General features: G+C 38.7%; 2 protein-coding genes and 1 non-coding gene across 4 annotated transcripts; 2 read left to right on the top strand and 1 right to left on the bottom strand.

The window, feature by feature from the left end:
* The first annotated feature begins 22 nt into the window (after window positions 1-22).
* LOC122079294 (pyruvate kinase, cytosolic isozyme) lies at window positions 23-22,569 on the top strand. Of its 2 annotated transcripts, none has more exons than XM_042645646.1 (4): window positions 23-46; window positions 17,684-18,224; window positions 20,262-20,723; window positions 21,368-22,569. In XM_042645646.1, exons 2-4 carry the CDS (start codon window positions 17,967-17,969, stop codon window positions 22,178-22,180), a joined length of 1,533 nt encoding a protein of 510 aa, XP_042501580.1. In that variant the 5' UTR covers window positions 23-46; window positions 17,684-17,966; the 3' UTR covers window positions 22,181-22,569. The 2 variants fall into 2 exon arrangements, with proteins under 2 accessions (XP_042501580.1, XP_042501581.1); XM_042645647.1 differs by lacking the exon at window positions 23-46 and having other exon boundaries at window positions 17,552-17,710; window positions 17,918-18,224.
* Window positions 1,698-8,316, bottom strand: LOC122079296 (alpha-galactosidase 1). The gene is made up of 15 exons (XM_042645651.1): window positions 7,914-8,316; window positions 7,036-7,094; window positions 6,344-6,400; window positions 6,197-6,231; window positions 3,979-4,082; window positions 3,660-3,735; window positions 3,506-3,564; window positions 3,338-3,403; window positions 3,170-3,253; window positions 3,000-3,064; window positions 2,789-2,871; window positions 2,554-2,644; window positions 2,418-2,467; window positions 2,171-2,311; window positions 1,698-2,070 (listed from the first exon to the last, which is right to left on the bottom strand). Exons 1-15 carry the CDS (start codon window positions 8,102-8,104, stop codon window positions 1,978-1,980), a joined length of 1,254 nt encoding a protein of 417 aa, XP_042501585.1. The 5' UTR covers window positions 8,105-8,316; the 3' UTR covers window positions 1,698-1,977.
* TRNAY-GUA lies at window positions 12,799-12,891 on the top strand. Its single transcript has 2 exons — window positions 12,799-12,835; window positions 12,856-12,891. It is a non-coding gene; the product is annotated as a tRNA-Tyr (tRNA).
* Window positions 22,570-26,177: the final 3,608 nt, after the last annotated feature.

Here is a 26,177-nt window from a genome sequence, read left to right as displayed (position 1 = left end):
CATCAGCTTTCTATAAAAATAGGAAGAGAGAGAGAGAGAGAGAGACGTATTGATTTAGTGAGGAAATGGATACACCACTTTTTATTGTAAATCATTCCTTTCTGAGTAGGAGATTCTCCTAATCAGATTTCTTGTTACTCTTTTAATTAATAATTAAGGATGAGGTGTAATAGATGGAACTGATGGAAGTATGGCAGACTTGGCAGTAGTTCTACACCAAATAAAAAAAAAATTAAAATAAATAAAAACTACCAGTAGCAGCGGTGGCAACGCCTGTCGGTGGTCAGTACTCAGTAGTGAGTAGAATCCAAACCCAACTTGTCGTTTTCAACGGTTCTATTTTTCTAAAGGGGGTTAGTTCACGGTATCCGTGTCGGTATGAATTATTTTATTGGGAGAAACAATTTTGCCATGCACACTATGACTTTTATGAGTAGATAATATTAATGTAAAATACCTAATTAAAGAGAGAGAGAATTGATTTTAAATCTATGGATCAAGATCGTTTTTGTACATTTTTATACGTGAATTTGATCCGCTCTCAAAAAATTTATACCCACTTACGTGGTTCTAATGCTCTATACTCAGATATAGACAGACACAAGATCACTGAGTAGACAAAGTTCTCGTATCCTTTTTATTTTTTATTATTTTATCCTCAAATTTTTTTTTTTTGTACCAATCCATTAGTAGCAGCCAATTATGGTTGGTATAGGATCTATTGCCTATTGGCGTTGACATTTTATATGTTAAACCAATTAGTAATAGCGAAACAGTATATTCAATGAGGATAGGTATATTTAAAGAGGAAAACATACAGTACCAAGTAAATCATTTCCCAAAATAGTTTCGATGCATCAAATCTTTTCTCCAAAATTTCAACAACTGGGCAGTAATTGTTGCACAAACGTACGTGACACACACGAACACGATTGGCAGTTTGTTCAGACGTTTCCCAGTGAATCTTTAGAATTAAAATTGAGCATTAATTATATGAAAATTCAAAATTAATTAATATAGGAAGTGAAGTATTACTAGTTAATTATAATGATAGGATCAAGCTTCAGTTCAAACATCACTAGCTTTGAAACTTGAAAGGATTGATTTGTGGGAAGAGAAATTGAGAGGATTTATTAGATACTCGATCCATATTGTATAAAAGAAATTTTCCAAACAATTAAGTGCATTTTTTTATGACATTTTTAACATCTCCTCCGTCCAGAGTCTAGACTTTCAGATATATGCCCCTAACATCTTACAAGTCTTTTAGTGGAAGTTGATGGATGCTTGTTGGATACGCAGGTGGAATATTTGTATTTTTAGACTCGAAAGGAAGGTGTTCCTTGATGGTGTTTTTCCAGAGATCTAAATGTTCAGACTAACTAACTAACTGACTATATATATATATATATTGACATTGAATTGGCCAAAAGACTTATTTAGGTCTTCAAACTAAAGTTTTATGGTTTCTCTGTGTGGCTATAATCTATATCGTCTGTCCTCCACCCTACCCTTACAAGTACATGGGATGAGATCCATCACTCCCAAGATTTCACACCACACAATTGTTGCTACCTATGCTAAAGTCATCCATCTCCTAGCTATGAAAGCGACGAAATCTTCTTGTCCTTTTGTAATAGACGACCACCATACATCCTAGTCTTTTGGGACATAAATTGATAATAAAACAAGAACAATTACAAAAGCATAAAATTTCATCACTTCAAATAATTTTCTCCTTCAACATTAAAAATGTAGCATAAAGTCCTCCCCGCCCTCTGTTTTCTGAAAGAAGCAGACGACTAAGAATTGCATTATTAATTTCTACAACTCTGCCTTACATTCTTCCCTCTGCTCTTTATTTTATTTTACCTTATTTTCCGAATTTTGTGAATTACTTTGACTCTTCTATCTTTCTACTTTTGTTGGATCAGTCAAGGGAAGAACCCCGGGTGTGAACTCATCAACAATGGTAACTCAAGCAACTGGTGTCAACACATACATCTTGCTTGCATGGGAATCGACGGTGGCTGTCAGGTTCCCCACAAGTTTTGTAATCAATGTCTTATGCTGCATGACACACCAAGGCACTCATCAACTAAACGAAAAACTAAATTAACATAGACAAGACACAGAAGATGTAACAAGCTGGTTGGTTAGTTGAAAGTACCTCCCAAAGATCTCTGGCCTCTACGACAGTCTTTGGAGGGATGCTAATGTCATCCCAATTCGCAGTAATTGGAGAACGAGATGGACCTCTGTTAACCAGGAGGAGTGCAACCTTATAGCCTGAAAGGGGTCCAGCCCAAACCTTTCGACACGAGAGAGAAATGTGGTTCAGTGCCTATTTTTATGATTTGGTTTTATACATTCAGAAACAATAGATTTTAGATATTAAAGTGTTAATTCATTTTTACCTCTATATCACCCTCCATCCTGACCTTTTTCGCTTGAACACCAAGTGGATCTGTTCAACATTCACCAAAGTAAAAATCTTGCGCAGAGAAATACTAGGTAAAGTTGAACTCAGTCATGAATGGTAAATGTATTTACCCTGGTTTACATCAATGACCTCCTTGTTGCCAATGATCTCCATGGTTTCTTTGGTCATGTTTCGCACATCACATCCAATAAGGAGAGGAGCCTACAATTTTCATTATAGATAAATAAATAAATCAAAAGGAGAATGTTTTCTGGTCTAGCGATTTACTTAACCAAGCCATTGTCGGGTGCCTCCTACTGCCAAATCCATGTTAGATCGATTTCAAAACAGTACAAACCATGGTACCTTAGAAATGGCCCATATGCTGAAGTGAATTATGTATTCATCTTTTGTCATTCCACCATTTCCTACTTCAAGCATGTCTGGATCTGCTCCAACAACACAACTTGGTATTAAACAAGCCTTAAAAGCAAACAATACCATATTTAATAATCTTAAAACTCCATTTTAGCTCAAGCATTGACTAATTAATGGTCTGAAATAGAAGAATGCTAACCATTCCAACCACCAGGCCTTGCATAATCAGCATAAACTTCATTCATGTCAGCTCTAGAAACCATACTGTGTTGATTGAAGCAGAAAAGGACGATCTCATTTTCTTCAATAAAAGTGTATTGGATTTATCAAAACAAGGAAAATAATATCATTAACATCACAATGTTTTACCTGTCCCATGTATCAGAAATGTCACTAGTAGTTCTCCAACTATTTCCTAACCTAGCACCCCACAGAGCTGGATGTAAATCTCCCCTAGTCAATAAAAGGATAGCAGTTATACAAGGAGTAATGATACATAAAGAGATGAAGGAAACAATCAAATTCAAATAGAGCTACCATTCACAAAGCGAAAAGAAAATTGGTCGGCCCGCATTCATCAAAGCTCGGGTCATTACAGGATACCTGTTGAAAACATCTCTAATATAAGTCAGTATTCAAAGTTTCAAGAATAAAAGACCCCCCCCTAAAAAAATAAATAAATAAAAATTCCTAAAGTTAGATTACCGAACAGTTGGCTTTGAACCACCATTGTTGCAGTTATCATACTTCAGATAATCAACACCCTACATTTGGCCAAGTTAACAAAACTTATGGTTATTTAATTTCCCAAATATCAACTACTCTGTAACAGAAATATGTTAGCAAGAATGAAGCATACCCATGAAGCAAAAGTTTTCGCATCATGTTCTTCATGACCAAGTGAACCTGGCATTGTTTTAGAACATGTAAAATACCTGCCAAATTCAGAAATATCAAGTTCATTTTTTTTTTTCCTCTCATATCTAAGAGTAGTACACGTGATTGAATGACTAGACTTGAAAAAAAAAAAAAAAAAAAAGACAGAAACAGGTCCTAAATCATATGATTTGAAGAGTAGAATTGAGACATGAGAACATCCACTACAAATGGATAGCGTTTTATTGAAATTTTACCAATGGCTATTGATTTAATTACATAGATAAATCTATTGTACTTACCCTGCATCTGAGTAGATACCTAGTTTCAGCCCCTTGCTGTGGACATAGTCTGCCAAATCTTTAATGCCTGACGGAAATGTTGACTTCTTTGGAACTAGATTACCCTGAAATTGATACCAATTTTATAAACAACTGTTAAACAGGAAACAAAGAAGTGGCTCAACAATACAAAGACACATAAATATCCCCTCTTGGAAAACAATTAGGCTTCGTTTTGTTGCAAGGGGAATGCAAATTTTTTATGTAAAGTGAAATTTATTTCCCAAGGGAAATAAATTTTGATGTTTGATTGCAAGAGAAATATATTTTTCATGTGAAAAAAATTCCACTTAAACATTAAAATTTTCATTTTCATTTCCCGACCAAAATAGGAAGAAAAATAAAAACCCTACTCACGATTTCTTTCTCTCACCCTCTCGTGACTCACCACCCCTCCCCTGTTCCCTCTCAGCGTCTCGTTGGCCGATGCTCAGTCTCTCGAGCTCTAGCCTACAGGAGTTGGAGTTGGATTTGGTAACGCTACCATTCACTCTCGGCTGCGAAGTTGTATTTTCTCGGTTTCAGGTGAGATCTCCATTCTTTCCGGCTAAAATCCTTTGGTCTCATTTTTCCTTCTCTACTCATATGTGGGAGAAACGAAATAACAAAATGTAAATCGGAAGAACTGGATTTAAATTTCATGTTTTCTTCTTAGTAATAGACTGGTTTGGGTTTAATCGGTCTCTAGAGAAGTAGGTTTCCTGGGTTTTATGTCTTTAAATAAGCCTTATCTTGATTTTTATTGGTTCTGCATTATTAACTCTTTCGATATTTCTGTTCATTCCTGTTGCTGAAAGGTGCGATAATCTGACAGATTTTATCGGGTGATTGATGAGTATATTGCTTTATGCAACATTGAGTTCTTGAATGTTTGGTGAAGTGAATGTACTGTGTGTGTTTGTGGATATGTGTGAGAGAGAAGGGGGAGAGAGAGAGGAGTGATTCTTTTTATCTATTAATCATTGTTGTGTGCACTGCATTACTTCTTTGTTTTGTACGATCAAGTCTTAATCATGCAAGCTGCACTTAACTTTTTGAAATGATGAACAAATGCATTGTTGACAATTCAATCAAACAATTGTAGTTTCACAGTGTTTTATTGAAAACAAACTTCTAATATGATCACTGATCAGACTTTCTAAAGCTCAACTAGGCTATCCTAAGCTCATATTGGTCTAAGCTTGCTTCGTTTTTACCGTTAAGTGTGGCAACTCCAAACACCAAGTGATGATAAGAGCTACAGGGAAGATGAGCTCAATGTTAGGTTTGGGTTTTTGGACTGATTGAAAAGTTTAATGAAATAGGCATAGTGGAATTGTTATATGGTGTTGAACCTCAACTATAACTTTCCTATCCATGGTAGTTGTTAATCAACCAATCAAGAGAAAGAGATTGTTGAGAGCTCTTAATCTTTTAACTATTTTGCTAATGATCCACTTAGCATTTGCAGGGTTAAGAAAAGGTGTCAGTGGCCACTAAAGAATACCTTATTTTTAATCAGGTGGGGTTGATCCATGATTCCTCTATAAGAAAATTCTTTTGCCTCTTCTAGTAAATATATATATATATATATATAGCATCTTCAATTTTTTAAAATTTTACATCTATTTTACATCCAACCAAACAACTCTGGGAAATGAATTTCACTTCACTAAAAAAAAATTCCTTCACTTCCCTTCCCTTCCCTTCCCATTTCCCTTGCAACCAAACGCAGCCTTAGGGAAAATGGTTTCATTCTTCAATATGATAGTTTTAAGGACCAAATGTACATTACAGAAAATACATATGGAAATATGGAAAATCCATTTTATACACAAGGATGCCTCATATTGCATAGTACAGTCCTCCTTTTCATTTGGTTGCTACTACCTATGTCCAAAGTTCTTGACAAACTGCATTTGGTCATTGATACTATCAAGTTAAAGAAGTCATAATCTGAAGTTTCCGTCTCTTGTTTTTAGTTATTTTATCAAGAAACTTAGGTATTTTTCAATTATTAAAACAAAATAACAATATCAGAAGCATTATCATCATCTCTTAATAGAAATTCATTGAATCTCTAATACCACTAGAAATACAGTTAAAAATAGTGGGAACGAAAGCTTTACTCTGAAAATTGGACAAAAGTCATAAATAAAATTAATGAAATCTTAAGAAGTAGAGAAAGACAGAGGCAAACCTTGTCATCACGAGATATCTCAGCCCAACAATCATCTAATAAAGGTGGGAAAAGGGAGTTAGAATTAGCTACTTACCAGTAAAGCAAGATTACACACATATATAAAGGGGAGGGGGAGGGGGAGGGGGAGGGGGAGGCATTGCACACCTATGTTTATGTACTCATAGCCAAGCTTGGAAAGACCAGTTGAAACCACAGCATCAGCTATTAAAAGCATAACAATTGTTAGAAAGGATCACAACTAATGAATTGAAAGTGGCTATAGAATGATTGAATAATTATAAATACTCAAGATATTCCATTGTCAATTCATTCTTTGCAAGTAAAGGGAAGGGGAGGGAGGCCAGTTCATGTGAAAAGGAGAGAGAGATACGTGCTAGCATCCTGTTATTCCTGCCTCAAGCGGCTTAAAGAACCTTTTTACTATAGAAAAAAAAAATAGGGGCTTCCCGATCATGTGACTCCTACACCAGCACAGGGCCAACGAGAGCATGAATAGAGGCATCAATATGAATGGAATTTTTTCTTTTATTTCCAGTGTGGGGTAGTAATTTACACCCCCTGTGTCTGGGACTCGGGCATAGGAGCCTCTTTGGCTTAGGTCCATAATATCTGTAAACAAAGTTTTCTGTCGAGAAAGTCCTCTGTGCAATAGACATAGGGATGCAAAATGATCATCGAACCCATCCTTGGGGGAGTATGCCCCTATGTCTAGGCCCAGGGGCCGCCATCGGACAGAAAACAGTTGCCCCATAAAATTATGTTAAGCCCATATATATGTTAGAACAAACATTGGTCAATAGGTTTCATTTTAGTAAAAGAGAGTTATAGGGACATACCAGTTTCCCTGATGATTTTTTCGTCAATCATGCAGTTGAAGTGATTCCAACTATTCCACCTAAAGGATATACAATACATACATACACAAATAAAACAAATAAAAATTGTTTGTTAGTTTTAGTGAAAAATTCCATTGTTAACATTGATTGATAAGAAGAGCAGTTTTTATTTTACATTTAAAATAATTAGGAAATGACTAGGAACGGGTCCCAATCAAGTTGAAATACAAAGAAGATGACCAGGAATTGGACAACCCATATCGACTGATCCAATTGGTAACGATTTCCGATTCCCTATTGCTGAAACCATTGACCACTCCTTTGTCCGTTTAAAGGTAAAAGACAAAGGAAAACCCACCGACCTTGGATGTGGAACAGAAGGCAAAGGCGCGGAGAGTGGGTAGAAAAAGGAGAAGAGTGGCGCAAAATTTTAACTTTATCCATATAAGGTGGCCAGTTCTAGTTCTATTGACAGTATTCTAGAGAAAACAGTCCCACTAGACCAAATCAAGTGAACAAAACTAATGTGACGAAGAAAGACTCAGGATTAAAGAAAGAAAAAAGGGAAGACGCACCCACCCACCCCAAATAACAATTTTTAAGGAAGGGAAAGAGCAACTCGCAGAAAGTAACTAAATAGTGATAAAAGCTGATACGGACGACGACGATCGGCGACGAACAAACACCGTCTCCGACAGACCGCTCAGCCTCGGCCCCACCCTTAGCAGAGCAGTAGATTAGACAGACAAGTCCACCACTGCCACTACTGTGCTGAATGGTCAATTCTTGACTGGTAGCATTAGAAAGAGAGAGACCGAGAGAGAGAGAGAGAGAGCATAGCATGAAGATTATAGAAAGAAATGATTTAAAGTTTTTACCCCATCGGAGGAGTGTTGCCAAGGCCGTTAGCGAGCAGATTACGTCTATAGACATAACCTTCCGACTCTAAAACCTTTCTCGATGCCGATGCCGATGCCGATACCGATACCGATACTGCAGAGACAGAGGCACACACCAATGACAACACCAACATCAACACCAAAACCAACTCCTTACTATTTCCCCTCATCTCTTTCTTCCTCGGCAAGTACCTACCCAATCAATTAATCAATCAATTTTTCAGCACTACCGGCCACCCCCTGCTCGATCTACTCTGTTTATCGCTACACCCAAGCCCCCCACACTACTACGGCAGTAGTAAGTAACAGCACTACCACCTCTCTCTCTCCACAACCGCACAAAGAGAACGACGGGAAAGTGATCCAACTCACCAACAACTGAAACAGAAGGTCCTATTTTATTGACAGAAATTTCCCCCTAGCTAGTGATTTAGGAATTCGGCGAGGAGAGATAACGTACGTGGAGAGTAACTATCAGTGTACCGGTTGAAGATTTAGAAATCTTTTTCTTCTTTTTTTAAACTAACACAAATGAAATGAAAGGGAGAAGGATGCACATTAGTTCAAGTATCAGAGCCGATGATGATTCAAACTTAACAGCCCTTCTCACCACGGTATCCTTGTTTTATCTGGCCTAGTGTACTGTCGATCCATATCCGTATTAAAAATTAGTAATTTTTTAATTACTGAAGAACATAATTAATTTTACCCGATTAATTGCTTATTCAATAATTTGAAAATATTTCAATTCGATTTGGAAGATATTGAGTTTTTAAGTGATCGTTCCGATTTCAATTTTATATTGACACCCTTATAATCTAGAATACCATCGCAATTAGCAACAGTAATCCTGGACATATCCATAAAGAGTTACTATTGGACCCTACCCTGGTAGTTCATAGAACATTTTTCCTTTAAAATTCCCTAACGTGACCATACTTTCCTCCATTTGAGGAGAGGGATAAAAAATTTGAAAGGCGCTGTGAGGCAACAAATTTATTGGATTAGATTAATTTGTTATGGGAAAAGTTCCTCTCATTGTCTATCCCTTCCTCACAACCCTTGAGGTTCTTTCTCCTTTCGACCCTGATCATCGGCATTACATTGGCGTATCATTCCCATTCTAATATCATGAAAAATCATTTCTCACAAGATAGAAAAACAAATACAACATACAAATCCAAGTTGACTAGATAGGGAGATAGCCCTACCAAGCCCTAAAGAGATGGGCCTCAACCACTAAGAAAGGGGACAAACCCAAAAAGGGGGGAAAGAACTAAGGGTGTCAATCGGTTCGGTTTTGGTTTGATTCCAAATGACGATATGATGGACCATAATCAAACCGAGAACCAACTCGATTCCGTATTTAGATACTCAAACAGATTCAATTCGGTTCGGTTCAGTTTTGGTTCTAATTCGGTTATGATTTTTGGTTTTAATTTGTTTCTGTACCTCGGTTTTAATTCGGTTATGAAAAATGGTTCCACTTTTGAACCATGACTGTGATGGACCAAATGCCATAATGGGCTAATGTTATCGACTCAGTTTTCCAATTTTTGTCTTACACATTCCATCAATCATGAGGAGTATCAATAAGTTGGTGTCAATACTTGAATAAGGTATCAAAAGAATTCAAGCTTTAAGATGTCAAGACATGAAGCTCGATGACTTGGAATTACAAACAAAAAGAAAAGAAGATGAAGTGCCAAAGAGTGGAAGGTTCAAGTGAAGAAAAAAACCACTAGGATAATTTGCTCGTTTTTAATGTAATTTGTAACTTTCATATATATATATATATATATATATGTGTGTGTGTACTCACCACATGCATGTGCATTGTATCATACTAGAATGACTATAGGGCATACATTGACCAAGTATTGAAAATCTCTAAGTGGTGAGGAACATATTAGGAAAAATGTGTTCTAGTGAAATTCTATGAAAACTACATTAACCTGACTCAAGGGAATTTTGAGTAATCTTAAAGTTAGTATAAGGAGATTAAATCCTCATAAAATTTGTATAAAATTGAGTAATGATTCCAATGCAACTAATTTTAGGTCAATCCAAGGTCGGACAAAAAAGTTATGATCAAAACACTGATGACTGATCAGTATTCCAGCATTCTGTCAAAATAGAGTGTCATATTGGAGGTCGACCAACTGGAAGCCCTGGTCAACTGGAACTATTCGAGACCATAGCCAATCGATCGGTGAAAAGTCCTGGTAGATCAGTGACTACCTGAAAGTGCCCCAATGGCTATATTTTTCTATAATGGCTCTTTCCGATTGATCAGCTATCGATGGCTGTCGACCTGTGGACCTAGAATATTACCATTTAAGTGAGATTTACTGCCTAAAATGCTCTCCTAAGCTCACCTATAAATACCTCTAATGCTACTTATTAATTAACAATTAATCTCAATTTTAGAGAAGCATTATTTGAGCATTAGAAGTGATAATTGGTCTACACCATCTCTTGAGTTCAAGTTCTTCATTTTACATTTAAGAGGAACTCAAGACCATCTACAAATCTTCATCTATATCTTGGCATTTACATTACAAGCATCAAGAAGACTTCAAAAGGTGCATTCATTCTATCACTATTGCATATTTCATTTGCACCACACCAGAGGTAATCCTCTTTCACTTATGTATTTTATATTTTACATTAAGTCTAGACTGTATTTAGGCTTGTGTAAGGACCCTTTCATCCTTAAGAGATTGTAAGGATCCTCTTATCCTAAAAAGAGTGTAAGGTGTTTCTCTACCTTAAAAGATATTGTAATGTGCCTCTCTACCTGCAAATGAGATTGTAAAGGCACCTCTCTGCCTGTAAATGTGATTTTGTAAGGATATTCTTATTCGTGAAAAATATTGTAAAGGTTTTCTTCTTTACCTATCGTACTGAAAATGAGAACTAGTGGAATACCTTACAAGTGGATTCTTGAAGGGAGTGGACTAAACTCGGATTAAGTCGAATCACTATAATTCTTGATGTTGTGTGATTGTGCTAGTTTTATATTCATTCCGTATTTTATTTACAATCATATTTGGACCTATACATAAAAAATTGTCGCACCATTGCATAGTTGATACTAGTAACATACACAATCCCAAACCTCCGATTGCCCGGCAATGCGTCATGCCAACACCTTCTGTTGAGCATGGTCCTGTCAATAACCAAACCTACAAAGGAAACAAGGACAACCCACTTCAGCTAGTGGGTGCCCACCCATGGTGTCCACTTATAGAATACCTGTGCTTTGATGCATGTGCGGCCAGGCCAACTTGTGGATTTTAAAAGAGAGAGAGAGAGAGAGAGAGAGAGAGAGAGAGAGAGAGAGAGAGAGAGAATGCGCACCATTATTTCTTATCTTTGTAAATTGGCTTATTTAGTTTAATTTGAATTCTAGTTTTGTCAGACTAATGAGAATCTTCAGTCGAGCACAAAGTTTTGTCACATGTAACGATGATGTGATTTTTATTAAAAAAAAAATAATGATGATGTGATAATTTTGATCATATAAATATATAATAAATGATTTAGATTGGCCATGTGTTAAATTTCATCCATATATCATCCTGTGTATTGGATTAATTTTTTTGTATTTATTTATTAAAAAATTCTTTGTATTTTTAGGCATTCATTTTTATTGAATTTTTATTACTTTATTTTTGACATACTCCATTTTTTTATGACGAAACATGACATATGAACATGTGATATGGTCTACTTATTCACAGAATTTTAGATTCATCCAATACGCAATATATTTAATATTTACATCAGTCTAGCTAGATAGTCTTTTTAGTCCTAGCAAACTAGAATAATAATTTCCTAAATTAAAATTATCAGTGATAAAATGAAATAAAATGAAATGAGGAAAAAATCGTAAGATAAACTTTCAATTGAGATGCATCATTAAATGGTTGGAAGTAGAATCGAAATAAAATAATGTGAAAACATTGGGACAAGATTTAAAAGGAAGGGAGTAGAAAAATTTTCAGTAATTTTTCATTTGAAGTGAAGTAAAAAAAGTAACCATATGTCTTGTTTTTAGTTTGGTACCCAACCTTTTCTATGATCATTACAGAACTTTCCTATTCACTTATAGGGAATACGGACATCTTCACTAGAATGTGTGACCCAACGCTAATGTGGGGCCAATGGGAGCCTGGCAGGAGGCATCCTATCCTCTAAGGCGTAGGCTCAAAGAGGGTGTAACGTCGTTACCCTTAATTTTATTTCACTTCACTTCACATCTTAGTATATAACTCATCTAATTCTCAAGTGAAGGTGGGATTCTATCCCAAGGCTTTTCCACTTAAGTTAAGGAAATTATGTGGACTAGTAGGTTGGCCGTTTTTTAATTGGGAAAAATTAAGAACTCTATCCCCTTGCGTGGCTCCATACAAAGACGTAGGTAGATGGAAAAGACCGCTGCCCATTTCCTAGATGTCATAGCATGGCCTCCCATTGGCATGTGCTCTGGCTTAGTGGTCACGCAAGTAGACAAAGTTCCTTCACCCTTTTTAATTATTTATTTATTTATGGAAAAAAATTCCACACAACTAAAGTACCCAGACGCCTTTGTACAATGCCTTTTTCTATTATTTTCTTTCTCCTCCCCTAACCATGTGGGCCACATATAGATTAGTATTATGAAAGATTCCATCCACACTTTCACTGTGGAACCCTCTCTCTTTAGTTATAGAGGATTATTTTTTAGTTAAACAGTTGTCTACCCTTTGTAAGATGATCTCTAATAGACTTGCGTTTCTAACCAGAAATATGGCTTGTAAGAGAGAACCAAGGTAGAGTTTGCTTTCTGAAAGAAATTACATACCATCCTATCACAGGTCCGACCTTAGCTCAGTTGGTAGAGCGGAGGACTGTAGTTGGTCGAACCTGATAGGTGATCCTTAGGTCGCTGGTTCGAATCCGGCAGGTCGGATTTTTTTAATTTTCATTCCCCTTTTTTTACATTTTAACAAAATGAATTTTATTTTGTCCTCAACAGCTTTTGAACTCATAGATTTTATTTATTTGTTTATTTTTTTTTTCTGAATGATCATAATAACCGGCTGTTGGGTCGATTGCCAATCTGTTTTCGTGTCTTAAATAGTCTAATTAGGCACCGTTATCTATTAATCGATATGTCAAAATGATATTTTAGAGTAAAGAATGATCATTTTTAGGTTTTTACAATAATCCAATGCCCTTCTATGTACGAAACTTTTTGTCGCGCTTCATTGGTCCTCTAAGTTACTTGCTTAGAGAATCCTCTCTCAAAAAATTATAAATATGTTTTATTTGGCAAAAATTAGATGGAAAAGAAGAGATGAAGAACAAAAAAAGTAAATTTTCAATATATATTTTTTAGTTAGAAATCACTGAGGATGTTGAAATCTATTTTCCTTCTTAGAAATTTTGTTAAATTAAAACTTTTGTATAAGAATTTTTTTTTTTTTTTTTTTTTTACTTATTGTCAAGCAAATGATTTGGGTACTATACACTCTCCATTGCAATAGAGTTGTTTCATGGGAGTGGGGGAGGGGGTTAAGCGTGGTTCTTTGAATCAAACACACGTTGAATAAAATCGATTTGTTTCGGGTATTTGGATTGATGGATGAATTTATCTTTATGTTCATATAGATTACTATAAACATAGATTTAGCCATATATATAACATAGCAAGAAGCCCCAAACCCTTTATTTAGCCAAAAGACACTATAGTGTTTAGAGCCCAAAAAGCAAAGGGAATGAGCTCGGCTACTTCTTGTCTACACTTCTTTTTCTCCATGCTTAGTTCACATGTATTTCGTACGCCAGCACTTTTAATCCTCTTCCCGCATTTGAATTCTGGTTGAGATGAAAGAGAACAACAATAAGCTTCTCGAGTCAGGGAAGATGAATTTTTATGTTGGGAGTATATATAGAGGACTTTCCCCTGTCTGATTGTTGTCGTGAATGAATCAAAATAAATCTTAACTAAACTATGAAATTGTAATAAGAAAGGGGTTGAACCCACAAAGAACTAGAAAGCTAAATTAACTCAGATTGAGGTAACTGGTGCTTTGTAAATCAAATTTATAGAATTTAGAATTCAAATTAAACTAAGTAAACCAATTAACAAAGATAAGAACTAATGAGAAGAAGCTATCATCAGGTCTCGAATCCGTTTTGGTATTATTACATAATTTCTGCTTCATACTTCGGTCCACTAAAACTACAAGTTCCAATGCAATCACAAAAACATAATCTCTGGTTATCCTAAGCATAACTTATTCTGTCAAGCACTATCGTCTATCACTTTCTCTTAGCATGCTTAGTTTTATTGGTTAAAGGCTATCGTTAGTGTATGTTAAAAATTAACATAAAATACTATTGTTTGAATAGAATAACTGAATCACAGAGACAAATATTCTAAACTAATTTAACTATTAAAAATCATCTACAATGGAAAATGGGTCTTTAACATCAAACAATCAAGTATGAATTCCAACCAGAAATTAAATAACAATAACTCACAACTTCATCTAAATCTAAAGATAGAAAGGGGACTTAGCCATTCATGGTGCGAAAGAACGAAGGGCAGCAATGATGATGATAGTGATGGAACCTCGATGCAATGGCAATGATCTCTGTGCAATGTTGTCCAGGAAAATCCGCTCCAAAGAAAGTGCAATGCAAGAAGCAGGGAGAACCATAAATAATAATAATAATAATAATGATAATGATGATGATGATGATGATGATGATGATAAAAACCAGCAAGGGAGGGTGTGTGTTAAGGGTGTGTGAGGGGTTGATATGAAAAGGGCAGCCCCATTTCCTAGATAACAAGTATGAAGAAAAGAAAAAGAGAAGGATGGAGAGGGATATATGAGAGAATGAGGGGTGTGTGTGTTATGTGAGAGCATGGAGGAAGAGACGTGGGAGATGTGAGAAAAAATAGGGAAAGGAGTCGTGGGAAAGAGATAGTAAAAGAGGGAAAAAAGATAGGGGACCCTAGAAGAGAAATATGGAAGGGAGAGATAAAATTGGAGATGATTTTAGGGCCTAGTAGGAGAGAGAGAGAGAGAGAGAGAGAGAGAGAGAGAGAGAGAGAGAGAGAGAGAGAAATGGTGAGGGGGGGGGGTGGGGGAGAATCATGAAAGGGAAAAAAGAGAGATATTAGAGAAAGAAACGAGAGAAAATAGGGGAGATATTTTAGGAAAAGTAGGAGAGGGGGACTCCTATTCTATTTTGGACAAAGAGAGAGAAGTGTGAGAGAAAGTAAGACAAGGGAGAGAAAAAAGGGACGTGTGAAAGAGGGAGAGAAGAAGAAATCATGTGTAAATGGTAGCAAAACGTATGTCTTGCGAGCTTATTTATCCGCATTTTTTATATTAACCGTACATATGGCATCAGGGGTAATCCGAGCCGTCAATTGATTTTAACTGAATTTTAGGGTAACCGGTTCCCAGCTTTTGCGGTGAGAGTTTCATGACAGTCTTGGGGCTGTTACAATTAAATACGATTCCTCCTCTCTCTCTCTCTCTCTCTCTCTCTCTCTCTCTCTCCTTCCCGATTCCTGCATCCTCCTCCCCTCTCCTCCACCATAAACCCACAAGACTTTCCCATCCCCTTTCCCTGTTCTGTCTCTCCCACTTCCTGGAGCTCCATTAAAGTAATTTTTAAAGAAGTTGTTGGATGCGGCAAGGAATGCTTTCTAGACTACACTCCTCATCAATACCAAGATCAAGTGAGTCTTCCAACAAATTTGCTTTCATTGCCAGCATCATCAATGGAGTCTCATCTCTTCCAGTAGGTCACATAACCATGTTGAGGTCTTCACAAAAACTCACCACTGAATAATCCTACTTGGAAGAAAGCTATTGGGATGAAGAAAGGGGCGTCCAAGTTCTACGCTGTTGTTCTTCCAACTATTGCAAACCTGACAAAACTATCATAATTGCAGAGACTACATCTGAGATCTAGTAAGAATCTCACAAATTAGGGTTTTGGAATACTACCTATTCCATTGGAGTCATCATCTCCTAAAGATCAAGCAAAGATAAAAGGGTTTAGATGTCGTATTCAAAAATCAGTCATTCGCACTTTGAAAACAAAAGGAATAAGACAAAACTAAAATCTCATAATAGTGAAGAAACCCATAATAACTAGAAGCAGAAAATTAAAGAGGATACAATCAAAAGCAATGGACTAGGGAAAAAAAAACTCGATTGATGAGGGCGGAGGGGAGAGAGATAATGGTTGCAGCCGGTTTTAGGTTATTAGTTCAACGGCAAAGGTTTGATGATATTAAATCAACAGTTCTTAGTTGAAGAGCGTTCTCTCAAATTATTTATACGTACGTACTGTGACCTTTTTTATTCTCCTCTTCCCTAGGAAATTTCAACTCTACCCTTTTCCTTTATCCTTGCTTCTAGACTGAACCATCTCCATCCATTTAGCATCAAACATGTGCACATCTCTTGAAAACACTGCAAGCATACAAAATCACATTATATAGTTACATTAATTATGAAAATATAATTAAAAGTAACAATTAAATAACCATCTCATGAAGTATGACCCGATCAATGCCACACCAATTGTTTATTTTTAGGAAAATGAGAGGGACATGAGAAAACATGGCCACAATACTAGTGTGGGGATCTTTCTCCCTTTAATTTACAAATTGAGTTTCCTTCATGGAGAAAGAATTCATTTCTCAAACCCATATGTGCTACGAGATTAAATTACATAGGGATAATTACAAACTTGTAACTTCAATCTCATAGTACCATTAAGGAGATGAAACTGAGAGAGAAACAGGGGTCTTTATTAAGGTATTGAAACAAAGTTGCAATTGGGAGGACTATCAATAGAGGCATGGGCATGAAAAAGGTAACAAAAGAAGGGAATTGAAGCAACATCACGGGCCTTCTCAATGGGTTGAAAAAGGCAACGAAAGAAGGGTGGAATGTCTACGAAATATGAAGCGACATGGAGGAACTTCGATCACTTATAGCAATCGACAGCATCTCTTTGGTCATAGAGAACCATACCTCTATTTTTTGAAAATATTTATTTTTTTATAAAGCCTAACAATACTTTATTTAATGCCCTTAAGATTATAGTCTATAAAGTCATGGATAGGGAAGTAGTGATCAAGGAATCCCAAGTTATTTTTTAAATACTCTTTCTAAATTAATATATATTTTTTTTATTAAAAAAATAATAAATAAATAGAGGTAGGGACAGATAATGAGAGGTTGCTTAATTTGTAGGGCTAAGGATGACCTTAGGAATGTTTTAAAATTCTTTTCGATACTCATTTGTGTTGATCTCAACGAGCTAGGCCCGATAGAAAAGCGGAGATGTTAAACGTATATTCTCTTTCTAGTCAATGCCTCATTGTTTTCATTTTTCTAAAAAATAAAAAATAAGAAAGTGATTGAGGAGCCGAATAGGGAGATGGAGATGGAGAATGGGAGCCGGTGGGAAATGTGGGAGATATTCTCCTCGTGAACCGCATGCTTACCAAATGGTGTCATTCTGACTCAGCCCATAACCGTTTAAATACCTCGCAACTCTCCCTAATAAAAGTTAAACTTGCAGCCCCTCCAGGTGGCTTTAACATGCTCACTCTTTAACCATCTCCAAATCACTGTCCTTCGTCGAAGTCCAAAGTCTACCACACTACCGCTCTAAGTCCATAGCTCATAGGAAAGAAAGAGACGCCCCTTGTATCACAGAGAGAGAGCGAGAGGTGTGAAGGAAAGGTGAGGTGTGGAAAGGTGTCGATGGTTTTAAGTTGAGTCTGTGGGACATAATTTTCGAAATATCTGGTTTTTGATTTCTCATATTCTTTCTTGTTTCTATTGATTGCCAGTCGGTGTTCTAAGCGTTTGGAATTAATTGTTGATTCCTTTGATTCTTTTTTTTCTTTTTTTCTATACTAAAATCATTTGAAGGGAACTCTCTGAAAGATTTTCGGAGGTTCTATTTTTCTTTTTTGATTGAGAACAGAGCTGTGTCATGGCGAACATTGACATCGAGGGGATTTTGAAGGAGCTTCCAAATGATGGCCGTATCCCCAAGACCAAGATCGTTTGTACGCTCGGTCCGGCATCTCGATCTGTGCCCATGATCGAGAAGCTTTTGAGAGCGGGAATGAACGTGGCCAGGTTCAATTTTTCTCATGGTTCGCACGAATATCACCAAGAAACCTTGAACAATCTGAGAACCGCCATGCAGAACACGCAGATATTATGTGCCGTGATGCTTGATACTAAGGTTGGTTTTCTTATATTCTCTTCATTCTTGAGTTTAGATTTTATCTTCTTCTTCATTTTAATTTTCGTAAACAAAAGAAGTTATTTTTTTTTAATGGAATGCATCGTATTTTTGCCCCCTTTTGTATGTTTGTGTAACTGTGTGTCCACCACGTTTAGATCTGTGGAGATGATCTGATCTTTTCGATAAAAAAAAGTTGGATGAGGCTTACGACTGAAAACTGCAGCCCAGAAAAAACATGTGGTATAAATGCTGGTGATATACTGTTTGAGAATGGAACTTCAGCTTTGGTGAAAATTGTAGATTTAATGATATGCTATTCAGTGGTTAAACTCTAGCGTGTGAGGAAAGAAAGATTATTTGCAAATTCTCTGATTACTTGAAAGGAAAGATTGGAAGATTAGAATACTGAAACTGTGTAGACAATCTGTTCGACGGGCTTTCAAGTCTGGAGCCTTCAGTCTCGATTAAAGCAATATGTACTGATAATTTGAGGATTTTACCTCTACGCATATATCTTATTTCAACTATAAATTGTGAGATAAGAAAGATGAGTCGCAAATTCTCTGACAACTTGAAGGAAAAATTTGCTGTTAAATGTTTCATTCGGATTTAGTGCCCTAAGAGTGCTGTTTGAATTTTCTTATTTAAATATTGTAAGAACTCAATTTTAACTTTGTCTTCTTTGTCTGCTCTTGTATCCACTATCCACATGTGCTATCATTCTGAATTTCATCAGAGGCCTCTTGTCTCTAGCCTAATGCACTGCTAATGTTTCAATTGAGCAGTGCTTTGCTACGGTATCCAGGAATCTTGTATTCTATAATTATTTATGTAGCATCTTTTCTTGGGTATGAGTGTTATGTCATTTTCTTTTTAGATCAGTATGCTAAGCATGTTGGGAGTGATTGGGTTTCCTAGATTGCTGAATGTCTCTGTATATGAATCTGAGAAACTTGTGGGCCTAAAGTTAATTTTTCAAACTTTAGTTTCTCTTTTGTGCCTCTGCTGTGGATGAGATTTAAGCTAACTAATAGTAGAATTTATTTCTGTGTTTTCTTTCCAAGGAATTCAAGGTTGCTAATTAGATATGCTTCTAATAGGCCTACCTGCTAATTTGTATGTAACAATTACTTGAAACCTATTGGTACTTTAGACTGTTAAGAGGCATTTGGCAGGACAACTTTGGCAATTCCAAAATGCTGACATTCTTATGGGGTATATGTTATAGTATGTCATGATCATTCCTGATTGGATTTGTCTGTGTGCTTATAAGATATATGTCTTAGTTTCTTACTCATGTATGTTTTTTTGTTGACTAGATTTGCTTAAAGGTTGTCAAACATTAAATTTAGTCCTCTCCTAGTTTTGGCATGTCTCCGACAGGAAGAATCTGGTGTGATGTTCGACTGCAAAATTTCAGAACTGGATTGTCCTTGATTTATAGGTCAACTCTTCTTGTGTATGGATGTTACAAGTTTATGGTATGGTGGGATGAATGTGAGTAGAAGAGAGAAATCCTCTTCTCTGCATCCAACCAGGATAATATATTTAGTGGACTGGCTGATCCTTTTTTTTGATAGTCTTCTCCTGAATGATCCACATCTGAATCACTGAGGACCAAATCCTACTATAGTATTTCTATCCAGGTCAAAGATTCTTACCTGTTGCAGCGAATACTTTTGCATGTTCAGCTTGTTTCTCCACATTATTTTTATGTTGTAAAATTATGATCCTCAATTTCTTATTTATCAATTTTAATCCATATTTCATTTGTTTACACATTGTTTGTGTAATTTACCACCGAATAGACAATTTTAACTTAAAATTGCATGCTCAGCTGCCATATTTGTACCGATTCAAATGGTAACCACAGCCAACAAATTAAACCTGACTTCTGTTTTTGTCAATAGCTAAACAATTTGCAGTCTCAAAGATGGAAGTCCTTGTTTGTGGTTTAAGAGCTTCATCTGGAAATAGAAAATTGCGAAGTACTTTTGCCATGCGCATCACTTCCTCTTCCTCTTATTGGTGTAGGGACCCGAAATCCGAACTGGCTTTCTCAAGGACGGTAATCCCATAAAACTTACAGAGGGTCAGGAAATCACAGTGACTACTGATTACAGCATCAAGGGTGACCAGGAGATGATATCTATGAGTTACAAGAAGCTTCCAGTAGACTTGGAGCCTGGAAATACCATTCTATGCGCAGATGGCACCATCACACTCAATGTCTTGTCTTGTGACCCAGGTGCTGGAACTGTGAGATGCCGCTGTGAGAATACCGCCACCCTAGGCGAGAGGAAAAATGTCAATCTTCCTGGTGTAGTGGTGGATCTTCCCACGCTTACAGAGAAGGATAAGGAAGACATATTGGAATGGGGTGTTCCCAACAACATAGATATGATTGCTTTATCATTTGTTCGCAAAGGCTCAGATCTTGTCAATGTCCGACAAGTTCTTGGACCTCATGCCAAGCGTATCCTGTTGATGTCAAAGGTATGTTAAACCCTGTAATGTTTGATTGTCTAATGGATATTTTCTGAAGGCGAAATTCCAAGAAATAGGCTTAAAGCATTGTCTATTATGCATGAATAGTGGCCTCCCATTTAATTTGACCTCTGATGGAGATATAGGCAAGAAAGAAGAGCCGGGGGGGGGGGGGGATCTAATTAGATTATACAGGTTAGCCAACTTCTCTTGGACAGTAGAAAATTTATGGCAAATTATCCTGGAAAGTATTTGTCTGATGGTTAGGATATCTTATTGGGTTATTTTACCTTGTATTTTTTGCTTGAAGCAAACTTGTTTGCCTATTGGTGGGTCCTACAATCTCTAATGGACTTTCCTGAATGGTGGTGGCCTCAAACTTGACTCATAAGTCAAGCCATTTGACCGTCACCAGCCCCAAATGGGTGGGTTGACACCTTCTCTTAATCCCTGAAGGATTCAATTCACCTGGTTTGGCCAAACTGTTCCATGGCAGCTTTAAGGATTTCATCGACCATTCAACCTGTGATCCGTTCCTATAAACAGGTTCATGCTGGTTACTTGGGTTTCCTTTATGCATAGTTTCTTTTTCAGTTACATTTTGTTTTCAATCCGGTCCTGTTTGACATCCTTGAGTTTCTATTATTTGAAAGGTTGAGAACCAGGAAGGTGTAATAAACTTTGATGATATCCTTCGTGAGACTGATGCATTCATGGTTGCCCGTGGTGATCTTGGAATGGAAATCCCAGTTGAGAAGATCTTCCTTGCCCAGAAGATGATGATCTACAAATGCAACCTTGTTGGTAAGCCTGTGGTCACCGCCACCCAGATGCTTGAATCTATGATCAAGTCACCTCGGCCAACCCGTGCTGAGGCTACAGATGTAGCCAATGCTGTACTTGATGGTACTGATTGTGTCATGCTAAGTGGTGAGAGTGCTGCTGGAGCTTACCCCGAGCTTGCAGTGAAGATTATGGCCCGGATATGTATTGAGGCTGAGTCCTCCCTCGACTATGGAGCCATCTTCAAGGAGATGATCAAGTCAACACCACTCCCCATGAGCCCGTTGGAGAGTCTTGCCTCCTCAGCTGTCCGTACTGCCAACAAGGCTAAAGCTACCCTCATTGTTGTGATGACGCGTGGTGGGACTACAGCCAAGCTAGTAGCGAAATACAGACCGGCAGTCCCAATCCTCTCAGTGGTGGTCCCTGTTCTTACGACTGATTCATTTGACTGGACTGTTAGCGACGAGTCTCCAGCTAGGCACAGTCTGATCTACAGGGGTCTTATCCCACAACTGGCTGAAGGGTCTGCCAAGGCCACAGATGCAGAATCCACTGAGGTGATCCTGGAAGCTGCCCTTAAAGCTGCTACGGAGAAGGGGCTTTGCAAGCCTGGTGATGCTGTTGTGGCACTGCATCGTATAGGCGCAGCCTCAGTCATAAAGATCTGTCTGGTGAAGTAAAATGGAAAGTGAAGATGGTACAATTAACTTTAGATGCCATTTTGTTTTAGTTCTACTTCCTGTTTGTTGCTTACGTGCATTGAAGAATCTCGAGACATTCATCCTTTGACCCAAGCTGGGTGGCTGCCTGGCCGGGTTTTTTTTTCTGTTGCTTCTGTTGCTTCTGCTGTTATCTCGTTAATCAGTTTGGATTTGGAATATCCTCTTCTATTTATCCACCCATAGTCAGCATGTTTTCCTCACATTTAGCAGATTTGATGAAGTTTCACATGCGCCAGATGGGTCTTTAAACAATGCATTTTACTGGTGCCTCTGCAATGATGATCTATACTTGGTGTAATGTGATCAGAAGGAACAAATGGTTTATTGAGTTTCAGGGTTGACTTGAATTTGAGCATCTCTCTTTTAATTTCTGAATTGCCTTCTGCAATGAGAGCTATACTGTGTAATCCTGGGCCATTGTCCCATTTTTGTATCATCCCTTCTATGCATTAGCCTGTGGTGATTTTCTCAGATTTAACAGGGCGACGAGGTACATGTGCCTGAAATTTTGATATTACGGGTGTTGACAGTAAGTCTCAAACTACGCTAGTGTTTGGCTGCCAGTCCCAAGCTTGGGATAAAGGAGGGTGAATGGTGTGTCAAATCGGCAGCTGGCATTAAAATAAAAAAATAAAAATAAAATAAAAAAATAAATTGGACACCCCGGTACTATGGTCAGAGACTCAGATTGCTTGTGAAACTTAATGGTGTTAGTTACCCCTAAGAGTTATTAAACTATAAAACAATTCAATTTAAGAAGTGGGTGAAGGGATTTTTCTCTCTATCCACTTTTATCTTAATTTCTTCACAATATCGTATTAGAAATCAAGGCATATTCAGCTCTAAGGTTTTACAGATTAGTGCTGATTTGGGTTGTATAAGGAAAGCAACAAGCATTTCCCTTTCTTTCAAAACCCTTCTTCAATCTCTTTCCTCCCTACTGTGTCGTCTGAGCAATGGTGATGGAGACCTTGATATACAATTAGTATGAACAATCCTTATGACTGGATGGAAGATCAAATGCATTTATTTGAAACATTACAAACTTCATGGTTTGGAAGTGATGAGGGTAAATCTCCCTGACCACGACCAAGGAGCGTTCGAACTAATGATGCACTGCCACTTCGGCCCCTTATCAGGCCGAGTTACTACCTCGGCACCTCATCAGGCCGTACTTCCACCTTAGCATCTCATCAGGTTGAGCTGCCACTCCGGCCCCTCATCAATCTGTACTGCCACCTCGGCATCTCATCAGGCCGAGCTGCCACCTCAGCCCCTCATTAGTCCGAGCTGCCACCTCGGCCCGACAACATCAAATAGGGCTCCCAGAAATGTGCTCTCGTCCACTTCTACATTCAAGGGAGGTAATCCCTGATCACAAGGACATGACTCTATCCACTACACGTCATCAGAGGCATCCCCCTCCCACGGCTGGCACTTTCGAGATAAGAGGAGAATATATTCCTAGTATACCCTAGGATCTGGAATATTCCTAGCATCAGAGAGTCGTTCCTCTCTAGGACTCCACGCCTAGTAAGACTCTCCATAGACTTCCCCCTTTCTCCACTCCATCAGTAGCCTATAAATACCAAGGTAAGCCTCTCTTGTAGGGATCGATAACTTCTTTTGACTAAAAACTCTCTTGAGCATCTGCTGTGGAAAGATCTGACTTAGGCATCGGAGAGTCCCCTGTTGGGTCAGCCCGGCTCTCCCCTTTCTTCTCTTCTGTGCAGATCGGCTGGAGCATTAGGAGCTACAAGGAAGATTAGCTGATCAATTTTCACCACATCAGATTAACGCCGTCTGTGGGAACCTATTACAAAAAGCTACATTGAACCAATGCAATTAAGGAGTGAGAAGGTCGTTTCCTCTATAATGTCACGAGTAAGGTCCTCTCGCGATTTACCACTTGAACATCCTCACCTACCTCCAATGGAAGATCAGGAAAATGTTCCCGTGGAGACCCCTCCACAAAGACCCCAACGAGCCCAGCATGACGTGGAAGTTACCCTAGGAGAGGGAGATCAACGAGAGAAAAACCCTTAGCAATCTCGTCAAGGCCCGTCATCTCGAGTGACTCACCAAAATATGGAAGACCAGATGTAGAGCCTGCAATTGCAGGTGTTAGCAACAAACACTTTGGTACGAGACTTCATATGTCAGTTCGGCTCGGCACTCCCTGTGCCCCGCACTGGCTCAGCTCAGCTGCCTAGGTCGACTTTGGACAGACAACCCTGAGAAGAATCACTTGACAATAGTGTCACCCCTCAAACAACAACCAGGAGGGGATTGGTAAGAACATCACGCACATTTCGCTCGGTGCCAACCCGATCTCCCATCGAGAGACACCAACAAGGGCCCCTTTCTGCCCAGAATGGGAGGGCTCGTCGTTTCGCATGTAACCGGAGTCCTGAGATACGTGATGCCTCAAAGGCTCACTAGAGGCTTGCGTCCGCGCGGAGAGGAACGCGAGAACTCCTCACAGAGGATAGCTCAGGAAGCACCACCCCAGGGAGGTCATCAAAGCTCGCCTCCTAGGCCGACCAGAGGCACATGACAACAAGGTCAGGATTGGCCTGGCAGGCACCAAGACTGAGGAAGAAGCCCTAGAAGAGCTGAAAGGGAACGTCGCTCCCTGGATCATCGAGCCCAGGAAAGAAGGGACGACCTAGAGAGCAGCATCAGCGTCTCACTGAGAGGGTAGAAGGAATGCAGAGGCAAAGGCACCCGACTAACATAACGGTAACCCTGGCCCATAATGCACTATCTGATGAGCTGATAGATGCCGAGCTGCCCCCAAATTTTGTGATACCCGTCTTTAACGCATATGATGGCACCATGGATCCCTATGATCATCTCATGTGCTACAGCTCAGCTATGATAGTCCATGGGAGGTCAGACGCAATTCTTTGTCGAGCCTTCGCAGACGCTTCACCTCATCGTCAGCCTTAGCACTACCAACGGCCATGTTCTCAAATCGTTGAGCAGCCTCAACCTTAAAAGCAAAACTCTGCAAGGACCCAAAGGAGTAATAAGTACTCTAAACGTCAAGTGAACATAAAATAAAGAGAAACAGGAAATACTTATGTCGCCCATCTGAATGTAAATCTGATCCGTGAAGTCGATGTCAGATAACTTCTTCATGCGGGCAATGTCCCTCATGGGACGGCTCCAGTGACACCAAACCTGAGCAGCTATGGGGTCCAGCACAGTGTCGTTCTCCATCAAGTCCGCCTAGGGATCTATGGGCTTCTTCCTCATTCGGGCCACCTTGGGAGGGTTGCCGTGCTGTGCATCATCCACGGGCAAATGCCTCCTCTTCTTGCTATCCGGGCCTACTGCAGTCTGATTCGGTGTGCCGGTCTACCCCGGCACTTTCTCTCTAGAGCCTACTGGCTCCTTGCCCTTGAATAGCCCGGAGTCCCTTACCGAGCTGAGTATTGAACTGCCAAGGGCATCTCCTTCCCTGGCTTACCCCCAATAGTAATTGGTGAGGCCTTATTACCCGCGCCAGGGTGAGGGGCGACCTTCGAGCCAGGGTTAGGGCTCAACGTGGCCTTGCCCTTGTCTGTTGTCTTCTTGGTGGCCTGCTCGGCCACTTCCTTCTTCCTCACCTCTGCTGCCGCCGTGTTAAGGGCTTTGTTGTCAACCTTTATGTTCACCACTGCAAAACAAAGATAAGACAAACTGGGTTAGCATTAAAGCCGAGCTAAATTTGAAAGAGAACCAAGCTGAATTAGTAGGAACCGGACTCAATCGAATCCTCACCAGGGACTTCACTCAGCTCCCACTCTTGGAGGAAGTCTTCATCTTGCAGCATCTGAACGTCCACAACCTCCCCACCTAAACACATTTGATATGTTTGGAGGTTGGGCAGGAAGAGCTTGGGAGCTCGGTTCAGCACTAAGAGTGTGGGCTTCACCCAACTGCTCTTGAAGGGGTTCCCCTCCATTGT

The sequence above is a fragment of the Macadamia integrifolia genome, chromosome 5 (genome assembly GCF_013358625.1).
Source record: "Macadamia integrifolia cultivar HAES 741 chromosome 5, SCU_Mint_v3, whole genome shotgun sequence".
Classification (NCBI taxonomy): domain Eukaryota; kingdom Viridiplantae; phylum Streptophyta; class Magnoliopsida; order Proteales; family Proteaceae; genus Macadamia; species Macadamia integrifolia.
Note: the sequence above shows the minus strand (reverse complement) of the source record. Positions and strands in the feature narration are given on the sequence as shown.